At 48.8% G+C, this 11,882-nt stretch overlaps 1 protein-coding gene and 1 long non-coding RNA gene across 5 annotated transcripts in view; one reads left to right on the top strand and one right to left on the bottom strand.

Moving 5' to 3' along the window:
* The window catches only part of LOC310697629, a 305,101-nt gene that overhangs the window by 121,298 nt on the left and 171,921 nt on the right, over positions 1 to 11,882 (top strand). The window lies entirely within an intron of this gene.
* Positions 1 to 11,882, bottom strand: part of SBNO2 (strawberry notch homolog 2) — a 97,968-nt gene that overhangs the window by 32,708 nt on the left and 53,378 nt on the right. For all 4 annotated transcript variants that reach the window (XM_083483615.1, XM_083483616.1, XM_083483617.1 and 1 more), the window contains 6 exons: positions 9,532 to 9,690; positions 8,007 to 8,105; positions 5,395 to 5,491; positions 4,550 to 4,710; positions 2,660 to 2,793; positions 1,087 to 1,177 (listed from right to left, as the gene is read on the bottom strand). In XM_083483615.1, the coding sequence (XP_083339741.1) occupies positions 1,087 to 1,177; positions 2,660 to 2,793; positions 4,550 to 4,710; positions 5,395 to 5,491; positions 8,007 to 8,105; positions 9,532 to 9,690 (741 nt within the window). The remainder of the gene's footprint in view (positions 1 to 1,086; positions 1,178 to 2,659; positions 2,794 to 4,549; positions 4,711 to 5,394; positions 5,492 to 8,006; positions 8,106 to 9,531; positions 9,691 to 11,882) is intronic.

The raw sequence follows: 11,882 nt of genomic DNA, 5'->3' as shown, positions 1-11,882 counted from the left end.
TTTTTATTGATAATAATCAGCTAAATCGTTTGAGGATCTATACAACTTTGTAACATGCAGAAAACAGCATTCTTAGAGAAACCAAAGATTGGAACTGAGGGAAGTTGGGGGGTAGGGGTGGGTTTTGTGTGGGAGGGGGGGAGGGAGGAAAAATGGGGGGGGAAACAAGGATGATATGTTTTTGGATAATACGTCTTGTTTTAATTTTGAATAAATAAAAAATTAAAAAAAGAGGGGGGAAGAGAGAGGAAACTAAGCAGCCGGATTGAAGGGTGTGTGTGGAACTGACAGGATCTCTGGCTTGGCAGCATTTCGGCAAGAGAGGGTATAAAAATAAAAATGCACCTCCCTTCTCCGACTGGATTGAAGGCTTATACAAGCTTGCAAGATTATGAACAACTTGCATATAATTGCATCTATAAAGGTATGTAACTGTTGGGAGATGCAATAGGGACAATGCTTCTGCAAACACTTGAACTCTTTGGCAGCTTTCAAATTAACTCTTGCAATGATACATAGATTTTAGATACAGGGGAGGATTGCAAATTAAAAAGGTAAAGATAAAGGGACCCCTGACCATTAGGTCCAGTCGTGACTGACTCTGGGGTTGCGGCGCTCATCTCGTTTTATTGGCCGAGGGAGCCGGCGTACAGCTTCCGGGTCATGTGGCCAGCAGGACTGAGCCGCTTCTGGCGAACCAGAGCAGCGCACGGAAACGCCGTTTGCCTTCCCGCCGGAGCGGTACCTATTTATCTACTTGCACTTGACATGCTTTCGAACTGCTAGGTGGGCAGGAGCAGGAACCGAGCAACGGGAGCTCACCCCGTTGTGGGGATTCAAACCCTCAACCTTCTGATCAACAAGTCCTAGGCTCTGTGGTTTAACCCACAGCGCCACCCGCGTCCCGTATTGCAAATTAGATGGACTTATACAGTTGGAAAATTTACCTAAAAAAGCCACAGAGGGGACGAGGGAAGTCTTGAGATTCGGAAGAACCTTGTGCGACTTTTATTACTTGTGATGCTGAGTGTCAAGGAATGCGTAAAATCTAATAAAAACTATTGAGAGAGAAAGATGGCTCTGTACCTTGTTTAAAGCATGCACAGGAATGTCAGGGGCGTCGATATCCTTCAGGTCCCTCTCAGCATCGTACTTGAGATCGTTCGAGGCGCTGAACCTGACAAACGAGAGCGGGGAGCGTAAAGACCTGGGAGGATCTGCGGATCAGCGCAGAGGCGGTACTAAGGTAAAAACCCCGCTCGCTTTCGTCTCTGGCCCCTGAGAGGCTGCCCAGAAGAAAACACAGCCCTTCCCCCCTTTTTATCCGCACAACAACCCTGCGAAGCTGGCTAGGCTGGGAGACAGGGACGGGCTTGCCTCACCCAGTGAGCTTCATGGCCAAGTGGGCGATTTGAACCCTGGTCTTTCGCGGGGGGTAGTCCGGTACTCGGTAGTGGCGCCCGCCCTGTGGAACGCCCTTCCAGCAGATGTCAAGGCGATAAACAACTACCTGATATTCAGGAGACATCTTAAGGCAGCCCTGTTCAGGGAAGTTTTTAACGTGTGATATTTTATTGTATTTTTGGTTTTTATGGAAGCCGCCCAGAGTGGCTGGGGAGGCCCAGCCAGATGGGCGGGGTATAAATAATAAATTATTATTATTATTATTATTACTCTGAACACTACAATACACTGACAATTCCCCCTCTGTAATATACATTTGTGTGCCTTGTTTTCACCAAGAGAGAGAGAGCACCTCTGTGGTGTAACAGTGTTAAGTAGTTTTCCGAGCACAATTCAAAGTGTTGGTGCTGACCTTGAAAGCCCTAAACAGCCCAGTAGACCTGAAGGAGCGTCTCCACCCCCATCGTTCAGCCCAGACACAGAGGTCCAGCTCCGAGGGCCTTCTGGCGGCTCCCTCCCTGCAAGAAGTGAGGTTACAGGGAACCAGGCAGAGGGCCTTCTCGGTGGTGGCGCCCGCCCTGTGGATCGCCCTCCCGTCAGATGTCATGGAAATAAACAACTACCTGACTTGTAGAAGACATCTGAAGGCAGCCCGGTTTAAGGAAGTTTTTAATGTTTGATGTTTTATCGTGTTTTTAATATATTCTGTTGGGAGCCACCCAGAGTGGCTGGGGAAAGCCAGCCAGATGGGCGGGCTACAAATAAATTATTATTATTATTATTATTATTATTATTATTATTATTATTATTATTATTATTACTATTATTATTATTTATTAAGACGATGACCTGGGGAGACCAGGGTTTGAACCCCTCCCTCGCAGGGTTGTCGTGAGGATGAAATGTGGAGGAGCAGAACCACGTATGACACATTGAGCTACTTGGAACAAAAAAAGGTGGTAGAGAAATGCTGTAAGTAAACTAAAAAGGTTCCCACCATCTGCTTAATACAATGCGAGCCTTGTTGGGAGGAATAATATGGTGATGAGAAAAGGGACTGTTCCGTCTCTTGACATATTAAGATACCGCATATTAAGATGTTCTCCCTCCCCCCCCAAAAAAAACCCCACCAAAATGGCTGCTCAGAAGATAAACATCACGATGCAATTCCTGCAAGCGCAATGGCCTCATCCAGCCTCCAGAGAGAACCCGGCCGAATGCCCGAACCTTCAAAACCGGCTGAACGCACACTCACCACAGGGACTTTTTCCTCCCCTTCAGGTAGTTTTCGAAGATGATCCCTGCGACCGTCCGGCCTTTCCCGACGCCGGCGCCATCCCCGATGAGGAAGCCGGCTCTCTGCCCGTTGGGGAGCAGGACTTCGTGTTGCTGCAAGTCCGGGAAACGGAAAGAAGGGGGGGCAGGTTAGGAGGGGAGGGGTGGCGGCATACTGAAGGGGTGAGGGCACGACCTTCCAGAAGTTGTGGAGCCAGAGGCAGTCACTGGTTTCCCTGCCCCTGATTGAGGGAGCAGCATTCCTCGCTCTCAGGAGATAATGCCTCTCCTTTCCTAAATTCCTCTACAGTGGTGCCTCGCAAGACGGAAAGAATCCGTTCTGTGATTCTCTTCGTCTAGCGGTTCTTTCGTCTTGCGAAGCAAGCCCATTGACGGATTAGCACTATTAGCGGCTTATCGGATCAGCTGATAAGCGGCTTAGAAAAAGGGGGGAGGGGAAAAAACCCACAGGAACTCGCAAGACATTTTCGTCTTGCGAAGCAAGCCCATAGGAGATTCGTTTTGCGAAGCACCTCCAAAACGGAAAACTCTTTCGTCTAGCGAGTTTTCCGTCTCGCAAGGCATTCGTCTTGCGGGGCACCACTGTAATTACCGTATTTTTTGCTCTATAAGACTCACTTTTTCCTTCCTAAAAAGTCAGGGGAAATGTGTGTGCGTCTTATGGAGTGAATGCAGGCTACGCAGCTATCCCAGAAGCCAGAACAGCAAGAGGGATGGCTGCTTTCACTGCGCAGCGATCCCTCTTGCTCTTCTGGCTTCTGAGATTCAGAATATTTTTTTTCTTGTTTTCCTCCTCCAAAAACTAGGTGCGTCTTGTGGTCTGGTGTGTCTTATAGAGTGAAAAATACGGTATATCTGGGGGGATAGAAGTTCCCCCGTCTCTGGTCGAAGGAGGCACTCCTTGCTCCCAGGAGAGAATGCCTCTTCTAAATTCCTCTAATTGTATCTGGGTGGGATACAAGTTCCTGATCCTCCTGATCAAAGGAAAGGCATTTCTCGCTCTCAGGAGAGAATGCCTCTTCTAAACAGAGGAATTATTCCTGCACAAAGCACAGAATACTGCTACTGTTCATTTATTTATATTTGTCGGTTGCTTCCTCTCGCAGAGTGGCCCATAGCGCCCGTCATTAAAAACCAGTTAAGGGCGCCCGTTTTTTGTTGTTGTTTTTTAATGCGGCAGCTAGACTGGTGACTGGGAGTGGCTGCTGGGACCACATAACACCGGTCCTGAGAGATCTGCATTGGCTTCCAGTACGTTTCTGAGCACAATTCAAAGTGTTGGTGCTGACCTTGAAAGCCCTAAACAGCCTTGGTCCTGTATACCTGAAGGAGCGTCTCCACCCCCATCGTTCTACCTGGACACTGAGGTCCAGCACCGAGGGCCTTCTGGCGGTTCCCTCATTGCGAGAAGGTAAGTTACAGGGAACCAGGCAGAGGGCCTTCTCGGTGGTGGCGCCCACCCTGTGGAATACCCTCCCTTCAGATGTGAAGGAAATAAGCAGCTATCTTCTCTTTAAAAGACATCTGAAGGCAGCCCTGTTTAGGGAAGTTTTTAATATTTAATGCTGTACTGTTTTTAACACTCGATTGGGAGCCGCCCAGAGTGGCTGGGGAAACTCAGCCAGATGGGCGGGGTATAAATAATAAATTATTATTATTATTATAAAATCTAAACAGGCTAAAGCAGTGTTGGTCAGCACAGACAATCGTGAACGCAGCTTCCTATGTCGCTATTACAATCCTAACTGGAACTTCAAAAAGCTCTGGCATGGCTTCCTGCAAACCTGGCAGGCGTTAAGTAACCGCCTCCCACATACCTGGGAGGCCTAAATAATCGCTTCCCGCATACCTGGCAGGCGTAGGTAATCGCTTCCAGCTGTAGTGCAGAGAGTAATCCGTTGTCAGCGGTTGAGGCGGGGAGGGAGAGGGTGTAGGTGACGTCCGGAGGGGGGACGCTGGAGAGGGTGCTCGTCTCCACCACTCGGTCGGGGTGCTGCTTCCCCAGCTTGGCTGGAAAGGTGAAAGGGGGGGGACTGTCAGCTGTTTTGACGTTTGTCACCCCTGCTGCCTGCTCCCCACAGTGGCAGCGCTGTGTTTTTGCAATTAATCACGGCCTCCCCCAACTTGCATAAGGGAGGGTGATTAATAATAATGATAATAATAATAATGCTAAGGTAAAAAAAGGTAAAGGGACCCCTGACCGCTAGGTCCAGTCGTGACCGACTCTGGGGTTGCGGCGCTCACCTCGCTTTACAGGCCGAGGGAGCCAGCGTCCAGCTTCCGGGTCATGTGGCCAGCAGGACTAAGCCACTTCTGGCGAACCAGAGCAGCGCACAGAAATGCCGCTTACCTTCCCGCCAGAGTGGTACCTATTTATCTACTTGCACTTTGACGGGCTTTCAAACTGCTAGGTTGGCAGGAGCAGGGACTGAGCAACGGGAGCTCACCCCGTGGCGGGGATTTGAACCACCGACCTGATCGGCAAGCCCAAGGCTCAGTGGTTTAGACCACAGCGCCACCCGCGTCCCTGGGAACCAAGGTACCACTGTAATTATTAATAATAATAAACATGCTAGCTGTGCCACAACTCTGATATTACATGAGCTGCTTCTGGGAGCCTGTTTGGCTGGGATAAAGAAACCAAACCCTTTTAAAATACAATTTATCAAGGCAAGGGCCCCATGCCCCTCTTACATTTGGATGGGACATAGTCAGCATACGTCTCCGCGTGGCCCAGCTCCTCCGCTTCGTCGTCGTCCCCTTCTTCCTCCTCCTCTACCTGAGTTTGGGACTGGAACGGAAAGGGGGGGGGAACGGGAGAGTCACAAACATGTTCGGCAGGCACCTTCCAAGGAATGCAAGCTGGGAGGAACATTAAGAAGAGCTCATCTAACCCTGGCATCCTGCTCTCATGGCGATGGAAAACCCCGGTGAGAAGGATTCGAACCCAAGAATGACTCTCCCCCCTCCTGCAGTTTCCAGCAACTGGCATTCGAAAGCATTGCTGCCTGCGACTGTGCCTCCATTGCGGCTAGCAGTCACCGATTAACCTAGTGGTGCTTAGCTGAGTTTTTCTTAGTTGCCATTTTGTTCATCTTGTTAATACTGTTTCGCAGATTATAAATGCCGTATTGATCTGTCGATCTTGTAACATGGGGTTTTGCTGTACAGTGGTACCTCTGGTTAAGTACTTAATTCGTTCCAGAGGTCCGTTCTTAACCTGAAACTGTTCTTAACCTGAAGCACCACTTTAGCTAATGGGGCCTCCTGCTACTGCCGCACCGCCGGAGCACGATTTCTGTTCTCATCCTGAAGCAAAGTTCTTAACCTGAAGCACTATTTCTGGGTTAGCAGAGTCTGTAACCTGAAGCATATGTAACCTGAAGCGTATGTAACTCGAGGTACTACTGTAATGTATTGCTCAGTTCCTGTTTCATTCGCAGTGTTTTATATATTGTAATTGTTTTATCGGTGACGTGAATTATATTATGTGATTCATTCTGTATTTCATAGAATCCTAGAACTGTATGGAGTTGGAAGGGACCGCGAGGGCCATCTAGTCCAACCCCCTGCAATGCAAGAATCTTTTGCCCAATGCTGGGCTCGAACTCACAACCCTGAGATCCAGAGTCTCACGCTCTACCGACTGAGCCATTCTGTTTTACTATGTTATCCTTATTCATTGTTTGTGAGCCGCTTTTGAGATTCATTTGAATGAAAAGCAGCCTCGAAGCACGACAAACCAAATCAATCAATGGTTGTTAAACGACAACTCTGAAATCAGAGACAAGCACCTCAGCTTGCTTTTTTTATTTTCCTCCCCTCCTCCTCTGAACCCAACTCCTTTTTCCATTTGTGCCGTGTCTTGTAAGCAGACGGTTTTGCTGTTGATCTCCGCAGAGTGAAAATAACTTTTAAAGCTCAGTAAAACCTCGCACTGTTTTTCTCAGCACATGCAAATAACGAAAGGCACCCATGCAAACTTCCAAGCAAGCCGGGTATAAGAGTGCCTATTAACCTCTCCCATTTTCAAGCCCATCATCAAAGTAATTTGGGGAATGGCCTGTTTCACCTGGGGTTGTTAGTATACATAAAAGGTAAAGGTAAAGGGACCCCTGACCATTAGGTCCAGTCGCGGACGACTCTGGGGTTGCGGCGCTCATCTCGCTTTACTGGCCGAGGGAGCCGGCGTACAGCTTCTGGGTCATGTGGCCAGCAGGATTAAGCCGCTTCTGGCGAACCAGAGCAGAACACGGAAACGGCGTTTACCTTCCCGCCGGAGCGGTACCTATTTATCTACTTGCACTTTGCTGTGCTTTCGAACTGCTAGGTTGGCAGGAGCAGGGACCGAGCAACAGGAGCTCACCCCGTCGCAGGGATTCGAACCGCCGACCTTCTGATCGGCAAGTCCTAGGCTCTGTGGTTTAACCCACAGCGCCACCCGCATCCAGTTAGTATACATGCTCTGCTCTAAATTATTTTGTTTGATACGCTGGAATCAGCATGTGGGTCACTTACACTGCAATCATGTGCCTGTCTTCTGGGAAGTAAGCCCCAAAGTTAAACTGGGCTTACTCCCAGGTAGGTGTGCAGGATTGCCGCTTTCGTGGCGAACAATATGAATGTTTAGTGTTCTGCGTAACACTTTGTGGTCCCCACATTTAAAGGAAGCTTTTAAAACGGTCATCAGCCAGCCAGCCTCTTCAAGCTTCACTGCCTCTATTCTGGATAGTATTTCATAAATGTCTGTAAGGTCTCCTTACTGGACAGAGGCTTTTGGAGGGTTTTTTTTACTGCTTTATTCATCTTTTGTGTGTATAAAACAATGGTCGTAAATGAGATATGACTGCCTGTTATTCGCCTCTGGAAACAATCTTCATTTTGGTATGTTGGTTGTGCATTTCTTTAGATCAACGCGGCGGTTCTCAAACTGTGAGTCCCCAGATGTTGTTGGACTACAACTCCCATCATCCCTAGCTAGCAAGGCCAGAGCTCAGGGATGATGGGAGTTGTAGTCCAACAACACCTGCGGACCCACAGGTTGAGAACCGCTGGATTAACGCAAAGTTAAACGGATTCCTGCTCAAGGAAGTATTACCAAAGTTCACAGGACTGGGATTAATAAAAGCAGAGTAATGGGAATGGTACAAATATATGGCAGTGATGCGCTCAGCTGTGTGTAGGTACTGTTCTAAAATGTGGCATCAGAACAGGCTGTGGAGTCTATTATGGCATTCATCGGTTCTGGAAAAGACAACAGTGGCTTGAAATGGGTCTCCGAGACCCTGCAGAAAACTGCCCCTCACCTGAACGGTGGAAAGAAGAGAGGTATCTTGAGGAGCGGCTGCGAGGTGACTGTCAATGCCCTGTAGCCCTTCTAAGCCTTCCAAATCTGGAGGCAATCGCTGAGGAGGAAAGGGGAAAGACAGGAGAAGAATAAAAATACAAGGCTTGGGAAGCTGTTTTCGCTGCTATTACGAGGGTGTCCCCGGACCTTAAATTGAGGCTCGTGCAACAAAAAATAATATTTAGAATACACTGGACCCCATTACGTTGGTTTTAAAAAAGGCTATCTAAGGTACCTGACTGTTGGGGATGCAATAGCGATAGCGCTTCTCTTTTTCGTTGTCCTATATTGAAAGATTTTTGCTGTTGTTGTGGCAGATGAATGCAAGAAATGATCTCTTCCGCTGACCTGCTTAAGGAAGCTGGAGGGGCCGGCCAAATGGAGATGCCAGTCAACATTCGTCCGTCTCAGGGGACAACAGAGGAGTGTGCTGAGGGCCTTCTGGCGGTTCCCTCGCTGCGAGAAGCCAAGTTACAGGGAACCAGGCAGAGGGCCTTCTCGGTAGTGGCACCTGCCCTGTGGAATGCCCTCCCACCAGATGTCAAAGAGAAAAACAACTATCTGACTTTTAGAAGACATCTGAAGGCAGCCCTGTTTAGGGAGGCTTTTAATGTTTGATGTAGTACAGTATTTTAATATTTTTTTTGGAAGCCGCCCAGAGTGGCTGGGGAAGCCCAGCCAGATGGGAGGGGTATAAATAATAAATTATTAATATTATTATTAATATTAATATTATTATTATTATTACAACTCCCATCATTTCTGGGCCAAGTAGTAATTGCGTCTTAAAGAGAGAGATTGTGCATCTATCTGGTTTCTAGTCCGCGACGATGTGACCGACCTAACTGTGCTCCTTCACCCTTGGCTTTGGGTAATCAATGTCAACCGGGGAATTTTCATCTCCCAAGCCCTCCCTAGACACACAAACACACCCATAACAACTACAGAGATTCCAGACCGAAGTGCCTTTTCCTTAGACTTTGCAGAAGCCAAATGGCTATAAAACGGCTTTGAGACAAGAGAGGTTTGCGAGGCATTCTTGAAGCAGAAGTGAAATATGGGAAGATCAGGCAGACACAAACACACTGCAATTATTTCCCTTTTTTTAAAAGGGTGGCTTTCTTTCTTTCTTCCTTTCTCTCTCTCTCTTTTTTTTTAAAAGCCTCTTCCATTACTGGAAGCCTGAGTCACAATTACCAACAGGAAGCTGGAGAGAAAAGCGGGGGAAGTTTTGTGCGTTTCAAAGCCCAGCGGTGTCGAGCCCGCAGGTAGCTGCGGGTTTGGTTCCTATCAGCCGGGGCTGGTTAATTGGCCCAACCATCGGTGCCGCTCGTACGGGCAAGTCTGAAAGCGCCTGGTTTCACCAGACGGGGCAATGGTGGAAAGGAAGTTAAGAGCACCGCTGCCAATTACTGCAGGAGGTTGTGTGAAGTTTACGGGAAGGCGTTGCGACAGAGCGAAGGGTGGGAAGGCCAGGGACAGACCTCTATTTGGGTCTGCTGCGGGGTGATGTCCCATATCGTCGGCACGCGGCTGAGGCTGTCGGCGGGGAGGAATTCCTGAGCGTCGGCGATGTCCGAGAGGGAGTCGGCCGGGGAGGAGAAGAGGGAGTTGCTGGAGAGATCGGTGGGGAACGTAGAATCCTGGAGAGAGAGAGAGAGAGAGAGAGGATCGTGAAATACAGCTGTGCCACCCTGGCACCCACCAGAACAGTGAATTACAGACTACTCGTAGCGTTGGGAGGGATTGCCAGAGCTCATCTAGACCAACCCCCAGCAATGCATGAACCGCAACTCAAGACTCCTTGACAGCTACCCAACCTCTGCTTAAAAACCTCCCGAGTGGGACCGCTGCTTTGTTAATAGTGTTTTCGGAGACTGTTTTTTACTTATCATCTGCTAATTATTCCAGGATAAAGGTAAAGGGACCCCTGACCATTAGGTCCAGTCATGGCCGACTCTGGGGTTGCGGCGCTCATCTCGCTTTACTGGCCGAGGGAGCCGGCGTACAGCTTCCGGGTCATGTGGCCATCAGGACTAAGCCGCTTCTGGCGAACCAGAGCGGCGCACGGAAACACCGTTGACCTTCCCACCGGAGCGGTACCTATTTATCTACTTGCACTTTGGCGTGCTTTCGAACTGCTAGGTTGGCAGGAGCAGGGACTGAGCAATGGGAGCTCACCCCGTCGCGGGGATTTGAACCACTGACCTTCTGATCGGCAAGTCCTAGGATCTGTGGTTTAAACCACAGTGCCACCCAGATACCCCCACCCTAAATGTTGTGAACCACCCTGAGACCTACAGATGGAGAGCGGTATATAAATTTAATAAATAGCAGCAATATCCGGCCGATAGAATTAGATGGGAGCGTAGGAGGCTCTGTATTTGCAAAAGAAATGGATGTCAAGAGAAGGATCGGGGCCTGCTGTTTGCACAGGTCAGAAGCTGCCCTCGGCTTGCAATTAGAAGAGGCACGGGTTTAAAAAGAAAACTAAACAGCAACTAAGAAAGAAGCGCCGCCAGTTAAACGCCGGATGTTCTGGTTGTTCCTCGCCGCGTGCCAGCTTCCTGTGGGGCAGAGGACCAGCTTGGCATGTAGAAGGAGCCAGGTTCCGTCCCCGGTGGCATCTGCAGGTCTACAAATCCCCCAAGTGCGCTTTTTTGAATTGCGACCGAACAGGTTGGCAACCGAACAATTCCCTGCCTTAAAACTTGGAGGAGGAGGAGAAGAAGAAAAAGAAGCAGCATTTGGATTTGATATCCCGCTTTATCACTACCCGAAGGGGTCTCAAAGCGGCTAACATTCTCCTTTCCCTTCCTGCCCCACAACAAACACTCTGTGAGGTGAGTGGGGCTGAGAGACTTCAGAGAAGTGTGACTGGCCCAAGGTCACCCAGCAGCTGCAGGTGGAGGAGCGGGGAAGCAAACCCGGTTCACCAGATTACGAATCTACTGCTCTTAACCACTACACCACACTGGAGAGCCGCTGCAAACCAGTATAGGCTAGATGGACCAACGATTCGACTCTGTATAAGGGCCACCTCCTGTTTAAATCAGAACTTGAGTTTTGATAGAGGACTTTGTCATTTCCTTTTCCTCTTTTTTCCTTTCTTTTCTTTATTCTCTTCCTTTCCTCCTCTTTCTTTCTGTTTCCCTTTCTTAGATCAGTGTGGCTTTTACTGTATCTCACGTGGAAAACTTTCAATAAAAGTTGATTGTAAAAAAAAAAAAGTTTCGTTATGAATCTTGCGCTCTCGTTTCTAAAGGGGAACACGGAGGCTCAGGTTAAATCCAGAGGTTTTGTTTTAAAAGACTATCAATCTTCTAAATGAAAAATTAAGAAAGGGGGGGGGGACCTTTCCAGGCAAGGCTGGAGAGCTTCTGCCAGTTCGGTCTGACTCAGTATAAGGTAACTTTCCTGTGTTCACTTACGGGTTTGTGAATAACCTTTATAACAGGCATAGGCAAAATCGGCCCTCCAGATGTTTTGGGACTACAGCTCCCATCATCCCTGACCACTGGTCCTGTTAGCTAGGGATGATGGGAGTTGTAGTCCCAAAACATCTGGAGGGCCGAGTTTGCCTATGCCTGCTTTATACAGTGGTACATCGTAAGTCGAACAGAGTCCGTTCCGGAAGGCCGTTCGACTTCCAAAACATTCGGAAACCAAAGCACAGATTCTGATTGGCTGCAGGAAGCTCAAGGCAGTACACGCTCAAGGCAGCTCGTCTCCGCCCTCCCCCAACCTGCCATTTTAGGGTCTCCCTAAATAGTTGCCCAGGGACACGGGTGGCGCTGTGGGTTAAACCACAGAGCCTAGGACTTGCCGATCAGAA

Source organism: Podarcis liolepis, assembly GCF_965112155.1.
Source record: "Podarcis liolepis genome assembly, chromosome: 18".
Taxonomy (NCBI): Eukaryota; Metazoa; Chordata; class Lepidosauria; order Squamata; family Lacertidae; genus Podarcis; species Podarcis liolepis.
This window is presented reverse-complemented; position numbering and strand designations above follow the sequence as displayed.